This window comes from Rutidosis leptorrhynchoides, unplaced genomic scaffold (assembly GCF_046630445.1).
Source record: "Rutidosis leptorrhynchoides isolate AG116_Rl617_1_P2 unplaced genomic scaffold, CSIRO_AGI_Rlap_v1 contig100, whole genome shotgun sequence".
NCBI lineage: Eukaryota > Viridiplantae > Streptophyta > Magnoliopsida > Asterales > Asteraceae > Rutidosis > Rutidosis leptorrhynchoides.
The window spans coordinates 15,218-41,949 of record NW_027266357.1 but is presented as its reverse complement, the minus strand read 5'-3'; the positions used below and the strand labels follow the sequence as shown (position 1 = coordinate 41,949).

The 26,732-nt window shown below is 34.7% G+C and overlaps 4 protein-coding genes across 5 annotated transcripts; 1 reads left to right on the top strand and 3 right to left on the bottom strand.

Moving 5' to 3' along the window:
• Positions 1 to 4,762: 4,762 nt before the first annotated feature.
• Positions 4,763 to 7,744, bottom strand: LOC139880984 (ornithine aminotransferase, mitochondrial-like). The gene is given in 16 exon segments (XM_071865532.1): positions 4,763 to 4,905; positions 5,097 to 5,115; positions 5,117 to 5,188; positions 5,190 to 5,325; positions 5,514 to 5,594; positions 5,700 to 5,731; positions 5,733 to 5,798; positions 5,907 to 6,059; positions 6,146 to 6,201; positions 6,295 to 6,369; positions 6,372 to 6,453; positions 6,540 to 6,770; positions 7,030 to 7,138; positions 7,578 to 7,602; positions 7,605 to 7,686; positions 7,688 to 7,744. Coding segments are annotated over 16 exon segments (1,419 nt in total).
• A 2,828-nt stretch (positions 7,745 to 10,572) lies between these two features.
• LOC139880993 (KH domain-containing protein At4g18375-like) lies at positions 10,573 to 13,657 on the bottom strand. Its single transcript, XM_071865538.1, has 7 exons — positions 13,067 to 13,657; positions 12,302 to 12,781; positions 11,679 to 11,918; positions 11,320 to 11,586; positions 11,108 to 11,166; positions 10,905 to 11,001; positions 10,573 to 10,704 (listed from the first exon to the last, which is right to left on the bottom strand). Exons 1-7 carry the CDS (start codon positions 13,655 to 13,657, stop codon positions 10,573 to 10,575), a joined length of 1,866 nt encoding a protein of 621 aa, XP_071721639.1.
• A 2,281-nt stretch (positions 13,658 to 15,938) lies between these two features.
• LOC139880994 (solanesyl diphosphate synthase 3, chloroplastic/mitochondrial-like) lies at positions 15,939 to 18,810 on the top strand. Of its 2 annotated transcripts, none has more exons than XM_071865541.1 (11): positions 15,939 to 16,016; positions 16,480 to 16,560; positions 16,678 to 16,749; positions 17,017 to 17,148; positions 17,233 to 17,319; positions 17,403 to 17,474; positions 17,739 to 17,824; positions 17,934 to 18,066; positions 18,195 to 18,284; positions 18,391 to 18,489; positions 18,631 to 18,810. In XM_071865541.1, the coding sequence occupies exons 1-11, from the start codon at positions 15,966 to 15,968 to the stop codon at positions 18,808 to 18,810; spliced, it is 1,083 nt and encodes a 360-aa protein (XP_071721642.1). In that variant the 5' UTR covers positions 15,939 to 15,965. The 2 variants fall into 2 exon arrangements, with proteins under 2 accessions (XP_071721642.1, XP_071721640.1); XM_071865539.1 differs by having other exon boundaries at positions 15,939 to 16,021; positions 16,461 to 16,560.
• Positions 18,811 to 20,415: 1,605 nt separating this feature from the next.
• Positions 20,416 to 22,689, bottom strand: LOC139880983 (uncharacterized). The gene is made up of 8 exons (XM_071865530.1): positions 22,334 to 22,689; positions 22,124 to 22,288; positions 21,370 to 21,884; positions 21,148 to 21,206; positions 21,003 to 21,059; positions 20,826 to 20,915; positions 20,553 to 20,729; positions 20,416 to 20,454 (listed from the first exon to the last, which is right to left on the bottom strand). The coding sequence occupies exons 1-8, from the start codon at positions 22,687 to 22,689 to the stop codon at positions 20,416 to 20,418; spliced, it is 1,458 nt and encodes a 485-aa protein (XP_071721631.1).
• Between the last annotated feature and the right edge of the window lie 4,043 nt (positions 22,690 to 26,732).

The window sequence follows — 26,732 nt, the reverse complement described above, 5'->3', positions numbered from 1 at the left end:
GAAGACGACGTCGTCGCTGCATCCAACCGGACTTGTTGGGCTCACTTCATTCTGTCCGGCCCAGTTTCTTCATTCAGTCAGCCTCAAGCCCAATGCTTCCTTTCTGCTCGGCCCAGTGTCTGCCTAGCCCAAGTCATTCAAGTCAGCTTCAGCTTCTCTACTTCTCGTTGGGCTTCGATCTCACACTCGGCCCAATTGATCCATCGCAGCCCAGTCTTCATTTCAGCAGCTCATTCCGGCAGCCCATCAAACACCCACAGCTTCAGTTGCTTGCTGGGCAAGCAACTGTCATCTTCTTCCACTAGATTGCTTCAACAACAAGCAACAGCCATCCTCTTCTTTCCCAACAAGCATGGTGATGATTTGATTCAATCATTCAACAACTCTAGTCATTCTAAACCATACCAATCACATAGAGAAGTATGGGTTGGATTAGATTGTTTTGTGTACAAATTTCCTTCATTATCTTCCATTAGTTTTAGGCTTTGTAGTATAAATAGATCAATAGCTACTTTGTAATTCTTAAGTTGAAACCATCAACAAGTTATTTTCTCTCAATTCTTTGTGTTCCAATCAAAATTTCAACAGGACCCATCAACCATACACGGAGGGAGAGGTCAATTTGGGAGCATAGGCCCAATATTTTTGATGTAGCTACGAGACTTGATACTTATGCATGTATGCATTCTTCTATTCTATGAGTATTTTATAATTAAAGAGATTCTTCATTTACATAAAAAAAAAAAAAACCTTCTTTTACATAGATAATAAAACAATTTAATATGTATAAGATGCACTCTTTAATCTTTTTTTAGTCTTCCTGAGTATCCTCATTATCGATAGTGAGACTAATCTCCTATTTCGACTGTCAGAGGTTTTTTTCATTCAATCCTTCATCTTTGATAACTCAAGAAAATAAAATAAATATTTTTACTGGTATTTATCAATTATTAATTAACAAAATTGCTAACATGAAGTAAAGGAATCTACTTGCTTTCATATTAAAGCATATGAATTTTTCTTTTTCCAAAAGATGGATATCGTAACCTCAACGTTCGAAGGAGGATTGGCCCACAAATTAGTCGGTAACATAAAGTGTATACTCAACAAAAATATATACTTTAGTTGTTTACATAGAAATGAAAATATGGTGTATTAAAAACTATCATCAATGTATATGAATTTATACGCTTATAAAATTACAATGTATATTATTAATTTAATTACAAACTTTAATTTTGAATTAAATAAAAGGAAGCAAGTTTTGTCCTTACATCAACATCACTTTGAAACAAAAATAGTAATCTCCACATCATAAGGACCGATCGAATCCATAATAATTACTCTTTGGATAGGGATGAGAACTCATACTCATACATGATAAAGACATTGGTACGTAGATAAAATTATAGGATGAGTCTGGCAAGAGTCAAATTTAGTCAAATATAGGTTAATTCTCAGAAACCGAACAACTAATTACTCGACTAATAAAATAACAATAATAAAATTGTTTTATAGTACGTTTGGAAATATATAAATTGTTTTATTTATTAATTAGTATTATGACATTTGAGATTAGCTAGGATTTCTTCAAAATCCTAATTACTACCTCAATTTCCTTTTGAAAAGAAAAATACATATACATTAATTAATGAGAAGCTCCAAAAATAACCACACCCGAAAATTAAGTCTTGTGATAATAAACCTCTCTAACAAGTTAATGTAGCACAAACATTTAATAAAGCAGTTTATTGGTATTAATATTGAATAATATTAGGATAATGATTTAATATAATGAATTCACTAGACGATCACATGTGATATGAAAAATTTTAAAATTTCAATTTTACTTATTTAAATTTAATATAAAAATAATTAAAATATTAAATATAATGACATGTGGCATCATATTATAAATCATTATATTAATTTAAATCACTATTTCTAGCATTATTCTTAAATATTGGATTGATGAGACTTGGTAATTCCAATTTACGTGGATGGATATAAAAAAAAAGGGTTTACGTACGTAGATAGGATTTGAGAATAAATTAGTAGTAATTGGTAATGGTTTGGTGCATGGGTGTCCATTAATAAACATGTCGACACGTGAAGATCCATTAATCCATGTACTTAAAAAAGTAATTAAAAAAATCCAATAGTCCAGCTCTAGTTAATATGTTTCATTATTGCTCGCGAAGTCCCTGATGTGTGCCTCTCTTTCTCTCAATTTTCAATTCTGATATCCATGTATAATTGAAGAGGTAATTATCAAAAGATATAATTTAATTAACGTCCTAAGTTTACTTTGTAACGTGATAGATATGAGCTTAGAAAGTATGCCAATAATTTTAACCTGTAATGATGATATATATTCGTACGCATTTTACTATATATAGTAATAGTTTATTCTAAATCACCGACCAAGATAACAAATTAAAATAAGAAATCCCGAGCACAACATCAGAGTATTCTTCACCAAAAACAAGACGCAAGAGATAATTATCATGATCATCCTACCATAAATATATACACAAAATTTAATATTTTATAAATGTATTCGTTTTATGTTCAGAAATTATTCAAAATTATTTTGGAATGGCAACTTAACATATCCGTTATAAAAAAACATCATCTCCCAACTGATCCCATTCACAGCCAAATCAACAATTCTTGAGAGCCTCCAAAATCAAGACACAGAATCTTAAGGATGAAGGGTTATATTTAATCTTTCTCCTAATTAAGTTTCCTCTATAGGAAAGTGTAATCGTACGTTAACTGGGAAATCTAGATAACCTTAATTACTTTGTTGTCGTCTTGTGGAGTTAAATTAAGGAGATAAGACAAAGTGCGTACCATCCGTACATAAACTTAAAGCAATGGAACCTAAATTACCGGCACTCTTTAGGAAACTCGATTGTATAAAACTATAGATTAATTAAATTTTATCCAATTAAAGATTACACATAACCGCTCCTTTACATAAACTGAATATCATCTCGATATATTCTATGAAATTACATAGTACTATTTTTAAAATTTTTAGTATTCCATCATATTAAAATAATGGATGATATTTTATATTTTTATGTTCATTTAAATAAACATGTATTATATGAGAAATATTATATATTATAATTAATAAATTTAAATAAAATTATAAAATATCATATATTTTAATATGAATTTAGTTTATTGTTAATCTCGTGATCGAAGCCTGTTAAAGTATCTAACCTCCAAAACTTATTGTAATGGTAGAGTGACAAGAAAGAATAGCATATCATCAACGGATAGAACCCGACTTGTTTAACTATATCAATACACTGGATTGTGTGGACTAAAAATTTCACGGATTAAGAATTTTTTTCACGGATCATATATTGTTCCACAGAAACTACTTACTATAAATAAAAATACGTTTAAAACGAAATAAGACGTATCCGATACATAATATGAACGGAGTAAAAACTCCTTAATGAAAGGATAACAAAGTACTCGAGTTTTTTTGAAAATGAATCAAATTTAATGTTCCCATCTTTAATAAGTAAATTGAATCTGCTTTTACTAATTTATGGGAATCGATTATATCGAAAATAATCATATTTATTATTGCCAATCTCTTCCAAGCTGGCATAACAATACAAGCATGCATTTCACTTGTTCAAGAAGAAAATAATCTGGCCGTTCAGAATCTTCACACGTGGCTCGACGACAAACACTAATTCAATTCACAATCTTAATGGAAAAAGTAGGTCCTGTTTTGTTTCTGAATCGTTTCAGTAACATAAAGTGTCTCTTTCATCCCAACGTTTATATCGACGTGATATTTTTTGGTCCCTTTTACGTTAACTGACGTTAAAAATTGTTTTGTTGGCAACACTAACCAATCGTAGCTCGACACGTGTATAATAAGTGTCGACAAATTCCACGTCAGACCGAAAATCGAGCCGAATTAAACCGACCACAAAGTACCAAACCGATTTGAAAACCGAACCGAAAAGAGCGATGATTTAATTGATTCGGTTCGATTCTCAAATCGGTTTGGTACTTTGTGGTCGGTTTAATTCGGCTCGATTTTCGGTCTGACGTGGAATTTGTTGACACGTATTATACACGTGTCAAGTTACGATTGGTTAGTGTTGCCAAAAAAGCAATTTTTAACGCCGTTAGCGCAAAAGAACCAAAGAGTATAACATCAACGTAAACGTTGAGACGAAATAGTACACTTTATGTTTTAAAGGACGAAACGATTCAAAAATATTTTCAAGAGGAACCAAACAGTTATTTCTGTCGAGTCTTGATCAATAAGCTAAAGCTATACATAACATTGTATACATGGCCTCTAAATGTATCAAAGCTCTCTATAATTAACTTCATGATCAAATTTAGTTGTCTGATAACAGTACTTATGATCAAATAATTGAATTTGAAATTTGTGGTTCAACTCAACTCAAAAGAAGTGCTAATATTTTTTTTTTTGGAATCTAAAGAAGTGCTATTGAATTCATGATCAAGTTTGGGATGCATGAGAACACATCAGTGTACTAATTTTTCAATTGTTCCTTCAAAAATATGATTTTAAAATTATCGTTTTTAAAATTATCGTATATCGACAAATTAAGAAACTTGATTAATTAATAAATTTTAACGGTCTCCGTAATATGAATTTAAATGGTATTTATTCATATGATATAAGAATGCAGTATTGGAACGATGCATAACGAAAATTTATACAACGATCTTCTCTGTCAAGAGACTTAAATTACGATTTTCGCCCGCAACGATCACAAACTGCCGAAGCAGTTCCGTGGGATTCCTTTCTGGTTTGGGCTTTTCGCATCTCTGGTAGATCCATTTGTAGAACATCCTGCAATGCCTTTGAAGCTACCTGGAGCTCATCCATACTGAAATCCAAAATATACATAATTGCATTTAAGTCACAATGTGATCACACGGAACAAAAAATTGTTAAAAGCATAACTAGGCTCTGTATTTTAGAAAAGAATGCGATACCGGTCCTTCAATTTTAAAATGTTCCAAAATTGCCATTTTAGAGACATCAGAAGAGATATTATATGATCAGTTTACCTAATAGAAAAGTGGAGGCGTCAATCGGAACGATGGTATCGTGAGTTGGCTTAGCAAGAACTCCTCTCTCCTTCAATTTAAGACAAATATCGTAAGCCGAACAGGGGGACAATTCTTTTGTTGCTGAATTCTATGGCATTGAATAGTCCTCTTCCTCGAACTTCCTTTATGTATTCTGGAAACTTTTGCTGAACCTTAACTAACTGTTTCCGAAGCTCTTCTCCCAGCTGATCCGATCTAGACAGTCATACGAAAATTTTTAAAAACACTAATCTGTAAAATGTTGTAGATCACAAATAGTAAGGTTTTTAATCCCCAAACTTCAATAGGATAGAATGGCAAAGAATTTGGCTGCTGCTAAATAGCTAGTCGATAATTTGAGTCTTCTACATGATAACTCAATGGGGGTAATAAAAATTATATACCTTTCTGCAAGTTTCTCTTCTTTGAGCACATCTAGGGAAGCAATCGCAACTGCACTGGCAAGAGGATTTCCTCCAAATGTGCTGCAAATTAATATATTGGAATCATTAGTATAAATTGGGGGCTATATTTATTCCCTGAGGAACATAAATGAAGGATTATATATTTATTTATTCGACATAATTAACCTTCCATGTTCTCCAGGCCGAAAGCAAAGCATAAACATCTCGGTCGGCCAGAACAGCACTCACAGGCATAACCCCACCTCCTAATGCTTTTCCTAGGATCTATGATAAAGTTATAAAAGAACAGCAAAATAATTAAATGACAATAACTCGAGAAGCTGAAAATTTCAGCTGGAAACCATAAAACAGGAAAAAGTGTTGGTTTGTTACCACTACATCAGGACGGACTTCTTCCCAATCACAAGCCAGCATCCTTCCAGACCGAGCCAAGCCACTTTGTATTTCATCAGCAATCATTAAAATGTTATATTTTGAGCAGAGATCTCTCACGGCTTTTAAATAACCATCTGGGGGAATAACAACCTAGAAAAACGAACATAAAGTGTCAAAATATATGTAGATGGAAATATGTGCTCCCAGGAAAAGTGAAAACAGTTGAAGATACATACTCCAGCCTCTCCTTGGATTGGTTCAAAAAGAAATCCAGCTATTCGGTCTCCATTTTCTGCAATAAAATGAGACAACAACATTCAAATCGATTACAGATTAATGAAGAAAACAAGCAAGCTTTGTATAGGGTAAAACTTAAGAAAATTACCTTTGAAAATTTTCTCGAGTGCAACTTTGTCGCCAAAATCAACTTTAAGATGGCCAGGCAACAAGGGTCCAAAACTCGAGTAGCCTCATTATCACAACTCATGGAGATGACACCCAATGTACGACCATGGAAGCATCCACAGCAAGAGACAATCATAGCCTGCACAAGGATTTCCAAGCTTCTACCTTTTAAACTTCTCAAACCGACTTAAAAAACTAATTTTCCGATGAAAAAAGAAATCTAACCTCATCTTTTGGGATATTTTTCTTCTCGTAACCCCATTTCCTAGATAACTTGAGAGCTGTTTCAACTCCTTCTGCACCAGTGTTCATAGGCAGCACCATGTCATAGCCAAACATACTTGTTAGACGCTTGGCGAATACCGGAAATTTGTCATTGTAAAAGGCTCTCGAGCTGAGTGTCAGCCTCTCCACCTGATCTTTCAATGCTTTCATGATCCTTGGATGACAATGTCCCTACACAAAGAAACCCGAATATTTAAACATATAGACGTTCATATGCCATTGATCTCATTCAGTCTACAATACCACAACATAATATTGACACGCCAGTTTTAAGTGAAATTTCCACTATCTGATTTTCTATGGCTATAATATCTTGCTAAAAAAATAGAAACTTTGTGAGAAATGGGATTCACTAGTAGCTTAAAGTACCCATGACAGCATGACTAAATTACCTGATTAACTTTCCCAGTTGATACTTAAAAAAACTTACCTGATTAACTGCCGAATAAGCAGCCAGGAAATCTATGTATTTGTTCCCTTCTGGATCCCAGACAGACGATCCCTTTGCCCGAGAGAATACAATCGGGACAGGGTGGTAGCTGCATTTGAGCCGGAATTACATGTCAGTTGTTGAGAACTATCAGTGAGAACGTAGACAAGTTAATTAGTTCAACAGAAGATATAACGCAAATAAATGAAAGATAATAATTCAGCTGTAAACTTCTTATAGTTTTCCATATATAGTTCAACAAAATCTGACTGTTAGTTGCATAATTTGGGTTAATCAATGCAACTGAGCTACCTGGAATAAGAAAAAAAACTGAACTTTAAATGATGTCTAACATTAATCTTGTCCTTTTTAGCGTATGCCATGATTAATACAGTTGGTATCTTGTGAGCAACAATAAAGATTCTCAAAGACTAATTTTTTTAACAAATTGAATGTTGAAAGCAGAGAATTTTAACCAGAACCCAAAAGCTAGGAGATGATCAAGATGATGCAAAACAGTGCATAAATAGAGAGAGAGAGAGAGAGACTTGTGAGCACTGTATTCTGATTCCAATTCATGAGTTGTTGAGATGAAGCAGCAGCCGAGGCTTCTTCGGCGACGGCACGGTAGCTTCTCCGACCAGAAAACAGAGCAAACTTTGAAAACTCCGGTCAACAGTTTCTGCACCGGTCTCTTTGTTGCAGAAGATGCCATATTTCTTCAAACTTAGAACCCAATACTCTATTGTGTTTGCTCAACCCAAGATTGAATCTAAAGAAGATGGAGTTTGGTTGGCTAATTATAGGACGATTTGATATGAATTGGTGATGATTTTCGTTCAGACAAACTTTTACAGAGATTCCAGGAACAAGTAGCAGTAATCAATTATCTCAGGCTTTCTGGTTTGATTTGTCAGTTTATCCGGTGGATCGGATTACACGCATTTCAAAGCATATATAATGATGATGACGACGTACAAGTCCAGAGTCTGTTAGTATTAGGCGCCGGATTCTGTTATGATATATAGATTCCTCCAAATTGGTTCAAAACTAAATCGGTTTAGGAACCTGATTTGAACCGGAATATCTAATCTTGAATTCGATTTTTCGCTGAAAAATTAACTTTTTCGTATGAATTGCCAACAACTTTTAAGCCAAAATTAGAAAATACAGTACAAATCTGGGAATTTACTTTAGAAATTACGCTCCTTTATACATTTATTTACTACTGGTTAGTTTGGACAATCTAATTTCAAAAAAAAAAAAAAAAAAAACAAACTGGTTAGGACAATCTGACTCAACTCAAAGGATAGTAGCAATATACGCCAATTATTTCTTTAATTTAATTATTATTGTGGTATTATCTTCTATGCCTGACTCTATCTCCACTTATATTGAAAGTTGAGTACACGTAATTAACTCTGATGTGGACGATAAGATGCTCTTGATAAAAGCCCACAAATATAATACCACTTCCGTCTCAAAATAGATGCAATTTTTTTAATATAAATTGCATAAAAAAATTTGTATCTATTTTAAGACGGAGGTAGTAACTTTTAGCCAATTCCAAACAAGACCGAATCGAACCCAATGAATCCGCCAACCAGGATAAAATTTAGAGTCGATTCGAGCAGAACCGATTTGTTACAAACAAAAAACATCAAATGCATAATGCAGTTTTCCAACAGTAATTTAGCAGTACACAACACAGATAACATGAAACCGAGAAATATGAATACTAATTTTTCGTAATCAGTTGGCCGAGAGAAAACTTGAAATCATAATTTTTTCATATAGCTCATGTAAAATACAATATCATGTTCATCCTAGTCGCTACAGTACAAAATGAATGAAATCAGAAACTAAATTTTCATCCCTGTACAAACCCGGGATGTAACTATATTCACTAACTTGGCACCCTAACAGACCATACTAATAAGCTAAGCTAAACAATAACTTCCGAAATTCCAGTCCACACAAATGCATAGAAAAAAAGCATATAGTTGTCATGAAACATTTGAAAGGGGGAAACGGAGGAGGTAGCACAAACTAAAGGTGCAGATAAGATTCAGTTTCTACATACCTAAGCAATATTTTGTGAAGAAGAGTAAAAAAGATGTTTACCTGAGGTATGTATCAACGATGAAAGGGAAAATAAAGAATGTCAATATAAGCAAGACAGAGCACATCTCATTTATAACACAATTAACATGTTTGATCCAGATTGGCAGTCAGCTAATTTGTTAGAGGAAGGATGTAAAAGCAATGTCAACAAAAGAATACAGCCAAAAAGCAACAAAATAAAAAACAGTTGCTTAAGGTGATTTTGTAAAATGGTCAATATCCATGGATTGTCAAAAAGCACCTTGATTCAGTATTGTATGTAAGAACTAGACTCGAGGGTAGATTTGGCGAGGCCTTCTGCTAACTGAAGTATGAACTAAAAATTACTTCTCGATGAAGGGGGATGCTTTCAATTTATTTTCTATTTCCAAATAACTTTTCGATGAAGTTTGAATTTGAAACTAAGTAATTTTTTTGCAAAGGAGTTTCAAAAGAAAACATGAAGGGAAATGACTCCCAAATGGAGCCTTGACACAAGATGATCTGGCCTTCCCTGATGTAATCTATAGAAATAGAACAATGAAATACTTTTCTTTTACCCATTTTTCAAATGTAAATAAAGGAAAAAAAGAAAGAAAGAAGCAATGTGTAAAAATGGCCAACATGGCTTCTCGGAGCATGTAGAGAAAAGATAACCATTCAGAACTCGAAAGGGATTTTGAACTCTAGCATCTAGTTAAATGATAAGGAGGTAACTCTAAAGAAAATTAGCAGTTGATGGATTTCTAGGTTATGAGCTCATTTTTAAAAGTAACAGATGCTAAATGAGGCTATGAGTTGCAAAAAGAGCCCAAAAAGTCGCGTCATCCCGAACAACAGTTTCAAGAATTTGCAATGAAGCCAGCTTAAAACCAAGACTAAGGTTTCTGAGATCAGACTGAGAGAGAAGGATTAAGAAACTACAAATAACAGACTTCTCCCTAGTGCATATAATAATGGAGGGTTATAGCTCTTTCATGACCACAGAATAACGGAAATTTTCACAGAATATTCCATTGAACATGGAGAGAGAGAGAGAGAGAGCAGCTGTGCTGCCCCTTGCATAGTTAGTAGAAAGATCATTCTAGCAGAGGTTGAGAACATTAGCAAAGGACAGAAGTCGCAAAATACATTTTGATTACTTAAACACATTTCCTAGAAATGAACATCTTTAGAGTATAGCAAATACGGAAATAAGATGGAGTCCTTAGTAATCAAGGATCGAGGAACAGTATTCGGAGAAAGATGATAGATCCTAGAAAGTTCTAAGATATCCCAGAAGACGAGGAAGTTATCAAACATGGGGCCGAAAACCTAAGAAGTCCAGCTGTTGAAGCCTAGGAAGCAGGGAATAGCCCTTAGAAGAATACGAAGAGGAAATATTTGAGGGCGTTCCTAGATTATTAATTCACCTTCACTGTCTTCTAGTTTGTGCAGCATTTAAGTGGCCATTATAAATGCCTGGACTAAGCTTTCAGCTGTTCGCTTTTGCTCAGGCGTGCCGGAAATCAGTGCAACACGGTCACTACGAGATGATTTGGACTCTGAAATCTCCACCATTGCCCCTGATATCTGGATGAAGAAGAATCAAACAGAAGAAAATACACAATTAGACTCTATATTCAAAAATCACAAATAGGCTCTACGAAAAAGGAAAAAAACGAGGAATACTTCATGGTTAAACACTAAATACAAACCTTACCGTTTCAAGCAATCCTAAAATGTCAAGGTGCCACAACTTAAGTAAAGAGTAACAATGAGAATGAACCTACCTTTCGAATGTTAGAAATGTTCGCCCCAGCTTTGCCCACCACTCTTCCTATTGCATTAGAAGGGATCAGTACTTCAAGAGCTGAGGGAGGAGAAAACCTGCAGATAGAGTGATTTGGAAATCAGGGTAGGATATCAGATAAAGGTAGAGAAGAAAGGAAGGATTCGGAAAAGGGAAAACATATTATATGCATCTTACGGAGACCCTCCTCCGTAAAACTTGGTCGAGTAAGGCGACACAGATCCATAACCACGGTCTTCCATCTATCCAGAAAGAAAGAAAGAAAAGAGTGTGAACTCAAAAACATAAAGCAATCCTAGAATCACTAAATCCACAATTCCTATTGGTTATGAGCTCTACACCTGTTGTAGAAAACTAAAGGTAATGAAATTATAAGTAATAGATAAATGGCATACCGGCAAAGAGCCATATCCATAAAGACTGCTTGATGAAAGCAAACCCACACCACTTCCATTTTCATGCCTATGATCATAACCTAATGGAGCAACATGGGGAACAGAAGACAAGAGAGAGGGCATCGAAAGGCCAGAGCCACTTGAGTAGAGAGAATGAGCCCCTGAAGAATGGTTGCGACCTCCATCCTGAACTTTCAAGGCATCATCTCGAAGCCTTAAAACAATCTGGATAAGGGCATCCCTCACATAACCAACTTCTCCAGCCACCTAGAGCATACAACCAAAACTATCATATACTAATACGGAGTATATAGTACTGGATTCTAACCAAAAACACCAGATTATTATACAAAACTGACCTCGACAAGTTCATTATCAGCCTTTGAAACCTTGAGGCTGTGGCATTTAGATATTCCAATATCAGCTTTAGTTCTTTTGCGAATTTCATTGATAATTGAACCACCTTTTCCGATGAGACATCCAATAACTTTCGATGGAACAAGGATACGGATATCAACTGTGTCGACCTCTTCATCATTTATCTTTGCCTGTAACAGTAGAACAGCTTCAACTGCCATGGATTTTAAATCATCATGTGCCTGCCAGATAACAGAAACAGTTTATTATGATTTCTAATGTGCACATCGGAATTCTTATGAAAAAGAATATGTACTAATTCATCAGGTTTCAACAAGTGGCCGATTGAACATTTTAACCATACTAATGCAGAATAGACATAACAACACTCGATCATAACAGCTTCAACTTTTTAGAGAAAACACACACGCAACACAAAGTTTAATTGGTTACCTCTCAAATGAGAAATAAGTTGAAATACGCAATGATAAGACAAAAAAAAAGAAAAAAAAAAGACAATTTAGTAAGAATTATTGAATTCTAAGGTCCTTTTAATCAACCCAATGAAACAAGCAAGAACTTGAAGACCAGAACTACCATTCCATCTCAAACCTTTCTGACATACCTCTGATGCAATAACAGTGATGACTGTGTCATCACGATCAGCATGAGTGTCGTCAACCTCAATGCGAGCGCCACTAGCCTGCCTAATGCTTTTGATGGTAGCCCCTCCTTTGCCAATGACACGTCCAATCTTGCTAGCCGGACATAATACTCGAATTATCAGCTCCTCAGGGTTAGAGCCACTTACCACGTCAGAAACCATTGGGAGGGCAGATGCATATATAGGCCAAGCACTTCCTGTATCTGCAAATCCTTGGAATTCTGGTACATGTCCTAAGATTGAGGAAATGGATCTAGGAGGAATCAATGGATCTGTATTCGTATATAGACCACCAGATGGATATAGAGGAACATCCGATGGAATAATGATGCTTGGAGTAGCGTCTGGGATGCTCTCTAGATCTTCTCTAGGAGTGAATTTATACATAATTGCCGAAACAGCAAACAATGCTTTCTTTACGGCTTCAGATTCACCTGTTATCTTTAACAAGGAGACAGTATGTTACATCCACAAGGCTCAACAAAATTAACACATCACAAACATTAAAGAACAGCTGCAAAATAATAAAGAAAAAGCTAAATGAGTTCATGCTGGTTATGTAAGTAACATTGACATAGCAATTATTAATATACTTTTTGAAACACAATAAACAAGATCCCCCTGTTGCAGAACGTTATATCAGTCATACTTTCCGCATGGATATGAAATGATTACACAGTACAAAAAAAAAGTAGTTCAGAAGCTATATCCATTACTTGTACTAACCATAATAAAGTTGTCAAAATCCATAGCACATGAGTGAGTTGGATCCTTGGGATCCTTGCCAGAAACTCTAATGTTTGCTCTGGTCTTACCCCGCAACTTCTTTATGTTCGCACCAGCCTTACCAATGATATTCGCAGATTGACTAGATGGGGCAAGAATATGGCATTCCTCCACATTATCTTTTCGTCTCTTATCAGAGTCTGCAGTGCTGGAAATTGAATTTGAAATTGCAGCATGAACTCTGAGAAGAGCATCCTGAGCAGCGCAGAGAGGTTCCTTATTGGTGAAGTCATCATCGATGTCAATATCATCCTTCTGCTTAATATAGCAATAAATAGTAATAACCCGATCTTTGGCGCCAGGAAATAGATCCACTACTTTGACCTTAGCTCTTGTCTCTTGCCTTATTGAATTAATGACTTTCCCACTTTTACCAATGACACTTCCAATAACTCGGTCTGGACATAGAATTCTATATACAACCATTTCATCGTTACCCTGTTCCTCATTGTCGTTAAGCCTTCTCTTCTGATTTTTCTTGTCCCTGTCATAATTCCCATGAGGATGTGTGCGTTTCGTGTTATGACGCATACTTAAAAATAACGAAATTTCCACCTGAAAACATAAAGTACATTGATCAAAGAAACACAATAACACACATTCCTAACAAGGATGTACATTCACTAACTACACCACTTTGGCAAATGCAATTTAGAGAACCGTGGTCAATACCGAGCCAATAATTGGGTATCATGAGCCAATAATTCGAAGCTTAATAACAAAATTTACAGAAAGTATAATCAGAGCATACACAGTATATACTACAATGCAAAAGGCAAGCAATTTATTATATTCGGATATGAAATTCGTAAAACCCCCAAATAAAATTGACCAACCTGATAATTCGAGGAGGAAGACCGGACCAGGTTTGGATAGAACAGAAAGGTCAAAATCAAAAGCCCTAGAACAACCAGACAGTATGAGTTTAGAGAGAGACAGAGATGCAATTTTGTAAGGTAAGGCGGGGGCCCACTCTCAAGCTTGGATAATCATAGCAAAATTGTTTAATCCTCAAATTGGTAACCTTCGTTCTTTTTAGTCCTTATAGTTTACAACTCAATAATTTTGTCCTTAAATAGCAACACTTATAATTGTCAATTCCTATCCTTCATTTATGGTTGACGGTCCTTAGGATTAATTAATCAATATAAAAATTAATTATTTAGACCGTCAATTTACACGTTTATTCTTTAAAATACGAATTTTGTATTGACGGAGTAATGTTCAATGAGAATTCATAATTTTTTAAGAGAATTAAAAATGGGAAAAATTATACTTTATATCGCTCTAATAGATATCTTTTACGTTAAATATATTTTTTTGTTCTTCAAACTAGATTTATATTCTTATGTGATATTTCATCATGAAGTTTATATCCTCTTCCGTAAAAAGTGACAGGCGTAACTAATTTCAGTTAACTATCATCCGAGATCAGTGTTGAGTCGCTAGATCAGCTAATTAGATCAGCTAATTAGTGATCACATTTATAACCTTACATGTCAAAAAAATTGCCACGTATAATTATTTTGCCATGTGTCTTTTAATGTCAAATATTAAGAAAATCAAATTAATTTGATTGTTTAATAAATTTATTAATTTGACATAGGAGAAGATTTACGTGATGGTTCAACGCATCGCCTCTCAACAAGTGAGAATTAGGCATTTTGTATGTTTTTTTTTAATGAATTATTTGATGATATAGCGGAATTTACGTTATGAATGAAGGAAGTATTTTGCTGATTATTCAAAAAAATACTACTTCCATTTTTTAATATATGTGTTTTTGATTTTTTGGCATGATATAATTAATATTAAAAATATATTGAGGGCAATTTTTTTAAGAGAAATATTTCTTAAAAATTTTCAAATACAACAAAACATCATATATAACCTCACAAATATTTTCTTTAACAAAAATATTCGATTTTAAGTATACCATGCCCAAAAAATCAAAATATCATGGAAGAAATAATTAGCATGAGATGGTTCTTTGAGTTATTTAAGCCATGGTTTTTTTTTCCCCTTTTTACTCAACTACGCTCTACAACTATACACATTAAATACAACACAGCTCGCCTGTCGCGCACGCAAAAGATTGGAAGTCACCGAGTCGGTTTTACTTCTAAAAACAATTTTTTTCGTTTGTTTACATGCTTTTCCTTTTGATCCCCTCGTCGGCTTCCTTCTTTTCTTCTTCACCGCCATCCCTCTCTCTCTCTAGTTTATACAAGATGTGGTTGTCTCGAATTGGGCGTCGAAGCAGCTTCAATGGCTGTCGTCGTCTTTGGTCTCTTGCCCATCAACAATCACATTTTCTCTCCGACAGTAAAAGCATCAGAGCTCCTAAGGTGACCATATAATTGTCTCTTGTTACATAAGCTTGTCTGGTTTCTGTTATTTTGATCCATTTTCATATCTGAGAGCTGAAATTTTGAATCACCTATTGAGTTCAAGACCTCCAGCTTCCTTCTTTTTTAGGTGTTGAGGGGAAAAAGGAGATAGCTTTAATATTAGTTGAGAATTAATTCCCAAAAAGGGGTTTTCCTTATTTTGTGAGGAATGGTTTTAGTATAGAAATAAAAGGAATCTGGGAATAGTTGAATCATAATTATAGTTTGAGCTATAGCTTGTGGCCCATGTATGTCTGTACTACTTGTTTATTTTTTCTCTTTAGTCCTTGCTTCTGAGTTAAAAATGAGTGGCAACAAGCAATTTTCTATTTATCATATTGTGTTTACCTTATAATAGTTAGTTGACTATATAAATTGTATTTGTTATTGTGTCTTGTGATTCGTAGCTTGCGAGTTGCAAAGAGTCTTATTCTTGGAGCTTTCCGGCCATGCATGGAGCCAATCACCAGATTCATCACCAGAGTAGCTCATTAGTTGAGGTCTGGTGTGGCATTATAATGTTTCAATTGGACCTGAAATTTCTTCGGCTATGCATTTACTTAAATTTAACTAATATTACATTATGAAGCATCTATGCGCTATAACTACTTGGCTTAATTAGTTTTGGCATCAGTCCTCTAGGATAATCCACAACTTTGCAAATTAATGAACTGAATAATTCTTGGGTTCTCCGTAATTCATTTGGGAGATAGGAAGGCTTTACTTGAATCAGAAATGTGTTGAGAGCATCTAGGTTTGTATGAAATGAATGATCTCTATTGTTGATAATATATGAGCTTGGCCTTTTGATGAGCTATGCAGAGTTCTCCGTTTGTTCTTTGTTTCTTATTCTTGTAATTTATTTATTTTTAATCTGCAGACAAAGATTTCACTTTTGTGGTTCTTCTGATGGTTAATTTTTGCAATCTACTGAACCGGAGTAGTGATTTGTTTTTCATTCAGGATCATCTTGACCCATTTTCACTTGTTGCCGATGAACTATCACTTATTGGTGACAGGTTAAGGTCTATGGTAGTCGCTGAGGTATGTATGGTGTTTTTGTCTCAGGAAGATCTAGTAGATTTAGTTTCATTATGACGATTAAAACTCAGATTATACTGTTCAATGTGCTCATCAGTAATATCGTATTTCTTCGATTAGGTGCCTAAGCTTGCCTCTGCTGCTGAATACTTTTTCAGAATGGGGGTTGAAGGAAAGAGATTTCGCCCCACGGTAATAAATGATTCCTTCGCTTAATCCAGGATTATAGTTGTTCCTTGCGCCAATCTGATAACTTGCATTTCTTTCGTCTTGACTGTTACTTCAATTGCTTCTGAGAAATTCATGTTGCATTTTCTCTTTCAAAATTGTCTTATTTGACATAATTTCTATTACAATATATTTGCCTGAAGTTGTTTATAATTGTGTAATCTGCCATTAAGTTTCTTGATTATTTTTAGCATTCTCTTAATGTACGAATATTGGTCTTGTTCTACTCAGGTTTTGTTATTGATGGCATCGGCACTGAATGTACGTGTACCTGAAGCATTTGCAAATACATTAGGAGATGATTTGACTACTGAACTTCGTATGCGCCAGCAGAATATAGCTGAGATTACAGAAATGATCCATGTCAGTCCTAATTGCTATTTCCCTTATTGAAATTGAAAACTTTTTCTTTAGATTTAGTTTAAACTCATCATCTACTCCTGTTAGGTGGCAAGCCTTCTCCATGATGATGTCTTGGATGATGCAGAGACCAGACGCGGAACTGGTTCATTAAATGTTGTAATGGGCAATAAGGTATTCTTACTTTCTTGTTTGTTGGAGGGTGAAGAGATATGGTATCAGTTCATTAACTTCTTCACCAACTCTTTTGGATGCAGTTGTCTGTACTAGCAGGAGATTTTCTGCTTTCACGAGCTTGTGTGGCCCTTGCTGCTTTAAAGAACACTGATGTATGTATTTTGATTTATTTTTATTAGTTTTTACTTTTCAGTGAACATGTTTCTCTCAGTAGTTGAAAACATCTGCTTTAAGTTTCCACGAGTATTGACTAATCTGGAGTTGTCAATTACGCTGAATGGAACTGATCAGAACTTTTAGTTATAGTCTAATGAATGTATACAAGTTATTTTTTGACTTTCCTTCTGTTTGTTTTCATGTTTAGTTTATTTATATTTTGTTTTTGCATTTTATAACCCATTTTTTGTACGATTCAGGTTGTAGCTTTATTGGCAACTGTTGTAGAGCATCTTGTAACTGGTGAAACCATGCAAATGACTACTTCATCTGACCAGCATTGTAGGTATGCTTCTTTGTTCATGGTTCTTTTTCATTTCAAATTACTCCGTATTCTTCAAATTCTGAAGCTCATAATTCTCGAAGTAGTTATTTATTTATTTTTGTGCTTGCAGCTTGGATTATTATATGCAAAAGATGTACTACAAGACAGCATCATTGATTTCAAACAGCTGCAAGGCGATTGCCCTTCTTGCTGGGCAAACTACAGAAGTTTCAATGTTGGCTTATGATTATGGAAAAAATCTGGTTCGTAAATGTGTTTCAAGGTCTTTTGGCATTTGAATTTCCTCTCTCAGAACATTACAGACAATGCCTAGTCTATTTTCTTTTCCATTACAGCTCAGCATCTTTACATTTATATGTTTGTTTCACAGGGGTTGGCATTTCAATTGATTGACGATGTTCTGGATTTCACAGGAACGTCAACTTCCCTCGGAAAGGGTTCTTTAACCGACCTCCGCCATGTAATCCATCTTGTTCTTTCCTTCTTTCTTTTACAAGATTCTTTCTTGGGCAGTAAAATTCTGCATTATGCAAAACTCATCAGGTTTTTATTATATTCTATTTTAGGGAATCGTAACTGCTCCAATATTGTTTGCCATTGAAGAGTTCCCTCAGTTGCGTGAAATCCTTGACCAAGGCTTCGACAACCCTGAAAATGTCGACATTGTAAGTTTTAGTGTGAGGTTGTTTGAAAATGTCGACATTGTAAGTTTTAGTGTGAAAGCTTAAGCTTTTCCTGAAAACTGAAGGTTTATGTTTAAGTGTTACGATTCTTCTGAATTAACTTCTGGTTACTTATTTTTACAGGCCCTCGAGTTTCTTTCAAAGAGTCATGGAATACAAAAGGCAAAGGAGCTGGCAATGAAGCACGCGAACCTTGCTGCAGAAGCAATTGAATCTTTACCAGAAACGGATGATGAAGATGTAAGAAAATCGAGGCGAGCACTTGTAGATCTCACTCAGATAGTCATCACGAGAAATAAGTAACATATCTTATAATAATAGGTTATAATTCTCTTCATTACTTTCAATCATTGTTTTTTTTTTATACGTCAAATTTTGTGAGAGGTTATCTCCTCTCCTGTTCCGTCTATAAAGTTTTCAGTCATCCCAATTATTCTTTTTGTTCTCTAGAATAATTGTTGGTGATCAACATGGTTCTTGTAAATTAGAATCTTGGAGAAACGGATCAATGATTTCTCCACCTCTCTTAAAGCCATATTAGTTCCTTTTGTGTATATTAGTTCCTTTTTTCTTGCCTAGTTTATTATATTACTGTCGAGCAACGCGATGAGACCAGTTGGTTTAACCAAACCATTCGAACTGACTATGGTTTGTTTGGAAATCTGAAAACCGAAATCTACTGGCTGACTGAATCAGTTCCAGTTCGTTTGGTTGTTCTCGAGTTGATTTTTGCCCGAAAAATTAGTTTGGTTCGTTTTTCACGGTTTTACTTTTTTCACTCGATAAAACCGATGAAAAACCGAACGTCACATTTTACCCCGATCAAACCGACTACATAGGTTCGATTTGGTTCATTTTTGTGTCAGTTCGATTAGTTTTTCGGCCAGGCTTATGGTAGCAAGTGGGTTAGGGAGGGCCAGACATGTTCTGGCTCAGGAGAAGAGATGATGCTGATAACTTCCACTTGTTTGTTTGATGAATGACTGATGATGCTTTACTTGAGTGGAGTTTGTGAAGATCAGTTTTGTATTCAAAGACATGGATCATGCTACTGTTTTGGGTTAACCAGTAGTCTGTGTCAACTTTAGAGGTTACTTGCATGGCTTCTTCTGAGTTAGCTTCCTTATATTTGGTCCTAATATTATATTGCCATCCAATCTGTTGTACTAGGATTTTGAAATTACATGCTATCCAATCTGAATTTGACATTTCCGGTCTTATCCTGTCTTCTATTGATGTCATATCATCCTTTGGTTTTAAACCATCTTCCATTGATATAACAGCCACGAACCGAACAATATCAAACCAACATTCAAATTAATATCATATCGGCCGGATTAGTCTCGTATTTGGCGAAATACGAAAGAATATTATGTCTTTGATCAATCCATTGGATTATCTTGTCAACCAAGAGTATGGCCCAATACTTAGGGTACCATCTATCTCCTCGAGTGGTTGAAGGACTGGATTCATTGGATATCCAATGATTTCAAGACTACTTCCTCGAAAAATTGAATGATCGAATCCATTGAATCACATTTCATCGTCAGTCGATTTCTCAGTTTAGAATGGTCGCCATGTTGAACGGAAAGAGGATGAACAAACTTCACTACAAAAACAATATACAAACCGCTGATTTACACTCAGTTGTCTCACTCTAATTAATATCCTTATTTTTCGAAATCTTGTCGAGGTTTATCCAAAACAAGTGAACCTAAAGGCTTGTTCAGGCAAACTTGCTTTGAAAAAACAGAACAATACATATCTTGCAACTTAATTTACAACTATTTTGTCGTAATTCAATGCACCACACTCATACTGCCTTCTTCTCTCTCGATGATTGTCATTGCTTCCAAATTCAGCAGTCAAAATTGAGCTCTAGGAAAGTCTTGTCGTTGTCGACTAGCTTTATAAGACGTCTAGGTTTATGTAATGTGCCCATGCATCCTATAATAAACACAAAACACGTATTGTTAGGATTTAAATTAATGTCTGCTGTTTTTATGATCAGAATGTTTATTTTTGGTCTATACACAAATCTTTACCTGAAGGATTGCAAAGGCTTTCTCAGCGACGTACTTCTGTAGAAGAGTTGCTCCTCTTTGTTGCAATTTATCAGGATGGAGACATAGCCTAGCTTTCTGATAAGCCTTCTTCACTTCTGAACTTTCTTTAAGATTTGTAAGAGCGACTGGATACCAACCGCTATTTTCCCATAGAACCTGAAATTCATTCCACAGAGAATGCATGTTAATTAATTGTCTAAAATCCATTTTAGGTTGTTGATCATCCTGATGAATGTGAAAACTAACTCTTACATGATGTAACGACGATAGAAGTGAAAGGATGTTGTTTTCCTTGCCAGATGACCACAATTGAACATCTCCGTCCAACATATCCATCTCAATCTGCACAATCGAGGAAAAAAATTTTAGTCCATGAAAACTCGAATTATGTATTTTAGAATGTAGAATGTTATTTGGAGCTCTATATACCTTAGCTTCTGCTTGCTCTTTTTCTTCCTCAGTGAGCCAATTATTGTGCTCTTCTTCCTGCAATAGTTGAGCGCAAATGATATTAATGAATGAACAAAATGGAGCAGAAAATTGAAACATTTATGGCTATGAAATAAAATTTTACCGTTGGAGAATTCATTCCATGGCCTTGTTGATGGAAAAATTCATAAATATTTGTCCTCTCTGCAAATTTCAGCAAAAAAATATACACTTAATCATCTAAAGTAATGCTGAAAAGCTATAACGATAACAAGTTACGCTACAGTCATGAATTATGTGCTACTGAATTCGAGACGTCTAGCATTTTTCAAACAACACACATGTCTAGAAATATATATATATACACCTTCTGTCTGTTTATCAGAACTGGGTGTGGACTGATATTTTTCTTTAGCCCACGCAATAGCTTCATCGATGGATACGGCTTCGCCGGCGTTTCCCTCTCGATGATCGGAAGTGATCTCAATGACATAAGAGCTCATAGCTTCATCGTCATCTGAATCATCCATTTCAGCTACCTCCTGATCATGCATTCTACTACGATCATCGTGTAGACTTACTTTTGTCGTCCTCTCTGGTACTTCTTGGCAAATCGAGGAATCAGGCGTCGACGAAGGGGAGTTGAGAATCAAATCGTCAACGGATATTTTGATGCTATGGAACGAATTATTGGGTCTCAAGCTAACCGTCTCCGGAGAGGACACGTGTCGGCTGAAACCGTAGTAGGGAGTTGAGGTTTTGTTGAAAGCGTCGATTTCTGCTGCCGATTGATTACTGTCCAGGTAAGGAAAAGATGGCATTGGCATTGTCTGATTGTTTGTTTCCTTTTCGGAATTCCATCGTGACGGAACATTCAATGGCCTGAAAATACATGAAAAATTGATCAAAGTTTAAACTTTAGGGACGATTTACAACATTTCAAAATTTTAGGAGGACCCCACTGGGCATGAAACTACAGTTGTAGACAATAATAATTGAAAACCAAGAAATATTAATCACACATTTAAAAGGAAGGGCAAAACCATCAAATGATAAAAAGGAAACCATGATTGTGACCTGACATAACCGGTCATTTGACAAAGTACAACGCTAAACCATACCTGAGCTTTGAAGCGAAAGACGACAATTGCACGTCATCTCGACTCGCCGGCCGGAGCGGACTCACCTCTTCCGAGCTCAATACCGACGAAGAATTCGACTTCGACTTTGATTTTGACAAAGGCCTCGACCGGTCCCTCGACCGCCACCCTCCGCCGCCACCGTAGCTTCCACCATCATCCACCTCCACGGCGGCAGACTCAATCGCCGACTCACCGAAGACATCCCCGTAAAAACCCGCATTTCCCCCCGGAATCCTGAACGCCGGTAAACTTCGACCACCCTTCGCCGGCGCCGGAGTTCCGAATCCCGGTAGCCGGAAAACCTCTTCGTAGAAATTGAATTCGCCGGAGAATTTTCGTGAGAGGACACTCCGGGGCGGGCCCCCAAAAACGTCCTGGAAGTCCTCTGCTTCCAGTCTTTGGTCAGCCGGAACCCTTCCGGTGGAGCGACGCATGGGGCCCATTTTGGGAGAGGATGAGATGCGGTGGTCGTCGATCGAACGACGTTGTGGCTTGGTGGTGTAAGGCATTCCCATGCCCATTCGCATCCTCAATGATTCGTCCATGTTTTCTTACTAATTTTTTTTTTTTTTTTCGTTCTAGTGTTTACAAGTTTTTCTTTTCTTTTAAAAAACTCAAGTGTTTACAAGTTATGATAGTGTGTTACGCTTCCTCTCTTTATATACACACTTTTATTTTATTTTTATTTCACTTCTTTTATTTTTTTTTTTAAAAAAAGAATAACAGTAGGTGGTGGGACTTTCTCATTTGATTTTATATGTTTGTTTGTTTTGTTTCCTCACATTATATATATTATGTGATGGCATTTTCTTTTTCACATACTACAATATATGATATGAGTAAATAGAGATTTTATTTATTGTCGGGTTATTTTAATTTAAGGTAAATAGAATGAGAGATATATCGCAATATCATGGACATTTGTCAATCCACTTGTGGGCGGAATTTTATAATTACGAGTCTTATATACTACATCCGTTCCTAATTAACTATCGTTTTTCCTATACAAATTTTTATATAGAAAGCCGATCTCCAAAAATATTATTAATACTTGGGGTGATTCGATCGCAACTATTACGATCATGAACAGTCTTTCAAATTTCTTTAATCAGTGGAAGCAAACATTTGGACAATTTCTACACGTTTTGATTTTAATTGTTTGTTTGTTTAATTTGTAACTTTGTAAATTTTTTACACTTATTTTTTATATTTACTCCGGAAATAATTAACTTTTCCAGGTTTAATAATTATCAAAATTTATAAGAGGAGTCCCTTCGGGGACATCCGAAAAATTTATAAGAGAAAAAATAAGATCTTAATTATATCAAAATTCGGAGTTTTAAATCTCTATGTAGTCCTTCATCACTCACCTAGGAATTTCTCCTTCACTATTATGTGCAGTATATCCTAGCTTATTGATCAAACTCGTGGTTGTGGAAACAGATCGTGGATCCATTTATCGTGCTTTGAAGATTCAAAGCTAAATCCTTGACGACTGTCTTTATTAATTAGAAAACTATTTTTTTTATTAATTTGGGAATATGGCTGTTCATTCATCTTACTCGACTTGTCGTTGATTGTATCCGAGTCATTTCATATGTTTTTTCTTCTTTCAATCACTTCACTTCAGACTTGGACATTTTTGTTAGCAATTTCCAGTTTTCTGGTTCCCTTGTTATATATATACCTTCTCCGATCCGCTTCAATTATATGTCGCATAATGGAAATTGCGAATCTTATATGAAATATTTGATGATAGAAAATTTTATATGTCCGTCATTTATTTATTATTTCAAAGCCATTAATTCTTATGTTAATTCACGTACCCTGATCTCACTAAAATTCATGGCTATAATTCACGTACCCTTTCAATCACGTACGTTGTCTTTCTTTCTTGCCGTCTCCGTCCTTTTCCTAGCTACCTCAAAACAATATTCTGCTTGGATTCATTTCAATATAAACCAGTATCAAAATGAATTGAAATATCATCCATATTATATATTGTACTTATGTTTTCTTAAGTTACTAGAAAGTTGTATTAACTTTGAGATGGAGGGGGGCTTTTATTTTATATATTTGAATATAAAAGGCATAAGTACACAAACCCAATGTTTTGCTTATCTGGAAAGAGGAATATATGTTTGGTTGGAGTGATTTTAGGTTGATTTGCGTGGGTCTAAGAATCTTCAAAACAAAGATAAAAAATGTAAACATCCAAAAGAAGAAATGTTTTTATATTTTCCCACATGAATTACAAGCCAATATGAGGTTTTAGTTAGTTAAAAAATCATTTTCAAACCAAACAATAACTTTTTTTTCCTTTTTTGACAATAATAAAAAATAAAAATTAAGGGTGCATATATATATACACACACCTCTGTGTGTTGTGTGGGGGTCAAGAATGCACAGTTAAATATCAAATAATGTGTTTTGATATGAATTAAAGCAGTGGAGTAAACTAACCCGAACATAAAAACAAACCACTCCGTCCCAATCATTTTATAATTTCTTCATGTCTTTGTTACTTATAATGTAATCACTCTCTTTACATTGATTAATCCCATTTGGAATTTAGTATAGTCATACAAATTTTCTCCTCTTCTTATTTCTTTAATTAATTGGATCCTGTCAATTGATTCGATGCCAAAATATTCTTGCTTTGAATTCCTTCCCTCAAAATACATCTTGAAAATAGCAAATATAAGTAAGGTGCTAGTGCCCTTATTACTTTATTCATTCTAATAAGTTAAACTAAATTTAGAAGTAATTTCAAAAAATAATAATTTAGAAGTCCATCGTCACTGAAGTGTATATATATACAAAAAAAAAAAAAAAACACACTTTAGAAGTTTTATATATGTAAATGATTCATAAAATTTGAATATTATTGACCTAACACGAACTTAATTTTATTAATGGACTAAAATTATATATTATATATCGTGATTCGTCACTTTTAAGATTTTCGTACATGCATGTGTTGCATGAACTTGGTACAATTATTGAAGAATCTTTTTATCAAACAACCCTAAAATAAATGAAAATAAAATAAAGAATGTACTTATATATATGACAGCACTAAGTAAAGAAAAAATCACACTTTATTTATTTGGTACAAATTACATATACTAGTACACTGTATTAGGGTTGTTTTGTTGTGTAGGATATCTTCGGAACAATTACATATGATACTGGAGAAATAATGCACTGTAATCAGAAAGATGTCTTCTTCTTTTTTATCATCGTATCGACAGGAATTTCTCAAACCAATCAAAATCCTGGATCGAGATCACTATTTATCATGATTCCAGATGTATTATAATAAATATTGAAATTCCCCAGCTATTACTATAACACGTTGAGTGCTATCTTGTGAAGGAACGATCAATCATTTTCATACTGACGCATATTGGTTATTTGCTTTGGCTAAGAAAAGTAGCATTTCTTTTTCGGAAAAGGAAAAAGATCGAATTAGAGAGGAGATCAACTTGTATGTATGATAAAAATCTTTTAAAAAGAATTCGGCACTATATATCCATCGTTAGTTTATAAGCACGCATTACATTTACATAGAATATTCATCGATCGATATCCTTAATTCGAGAAAAATACTTGGATAATAAGCTAGTAATTCATACCATTTAAGAACAAGAAACAAATTTTTAGATTAAATTGATTTATGGAAAGAATAAATATTGCTCTTGTATTGTCAAGACGTACGATTAATTTGCCTTGACCAGTTAGATTTAGTAGAGTAAATTAAAATCGCTGTTAATCTGGAGAGCTTGAAGCCATGTTGAACCTGAACAATATTGGCCAAACCTCAAAGGTCGCGGCCGGCCGGCCAGAGATGGCTCCTCTAAACGTACAGATTGATCACACTCTTAGGCTAACAATGTTGAAGTTTACAGGCTCCGAGTTTTTTTTTGATAACAAAATAGAAAAAAAAAATTAATATACTTTTAAATACCAATTAAAAAAAAAAGGACGTTGAGAAGCATGCATATATTGATGCAACTTGAACCCTTAATGAGAAAGTTAATTCATGATAAAAAAAATAAAAAATGCACACGTATATTTCGTACAAATTGTAGACAATAGTACACTAGGGCTTGTTTTCTTGTAGAATATCTAAGGAACACAAACACGATCTACGTACTTAAAGAGCGATTTCGTCGGAATTTCTCAAATCAATCAAAATCCTATAGTTAGCTCGAATGGAAAAACACATCATGAGAGGATGCACGTTACTTACATAATCGTACATATATACATCTATTTATATATACACACACGTTTTGAAGCGCAAGATATATCTTTTCAATTATTGACCTCCATTGAATTGTAGGATCGATCGAGCTAGCTAGCGAGCAACGAACTATAATTAAGTATTATATATACTCCATTGAATTGATGGGTGCAATAGTAAAACTTTTAAGCTCCATTCGTGAGTACTAATTACTTGAATACTCTTTTCATCACAATTTAAATGAAAATATAAATATTTTTTTTATCCTAAATTACATGATACATTTGAAAATTTTAAATTATACCCTTATATCTCACATGCACCAAACTCTCCTTTTTC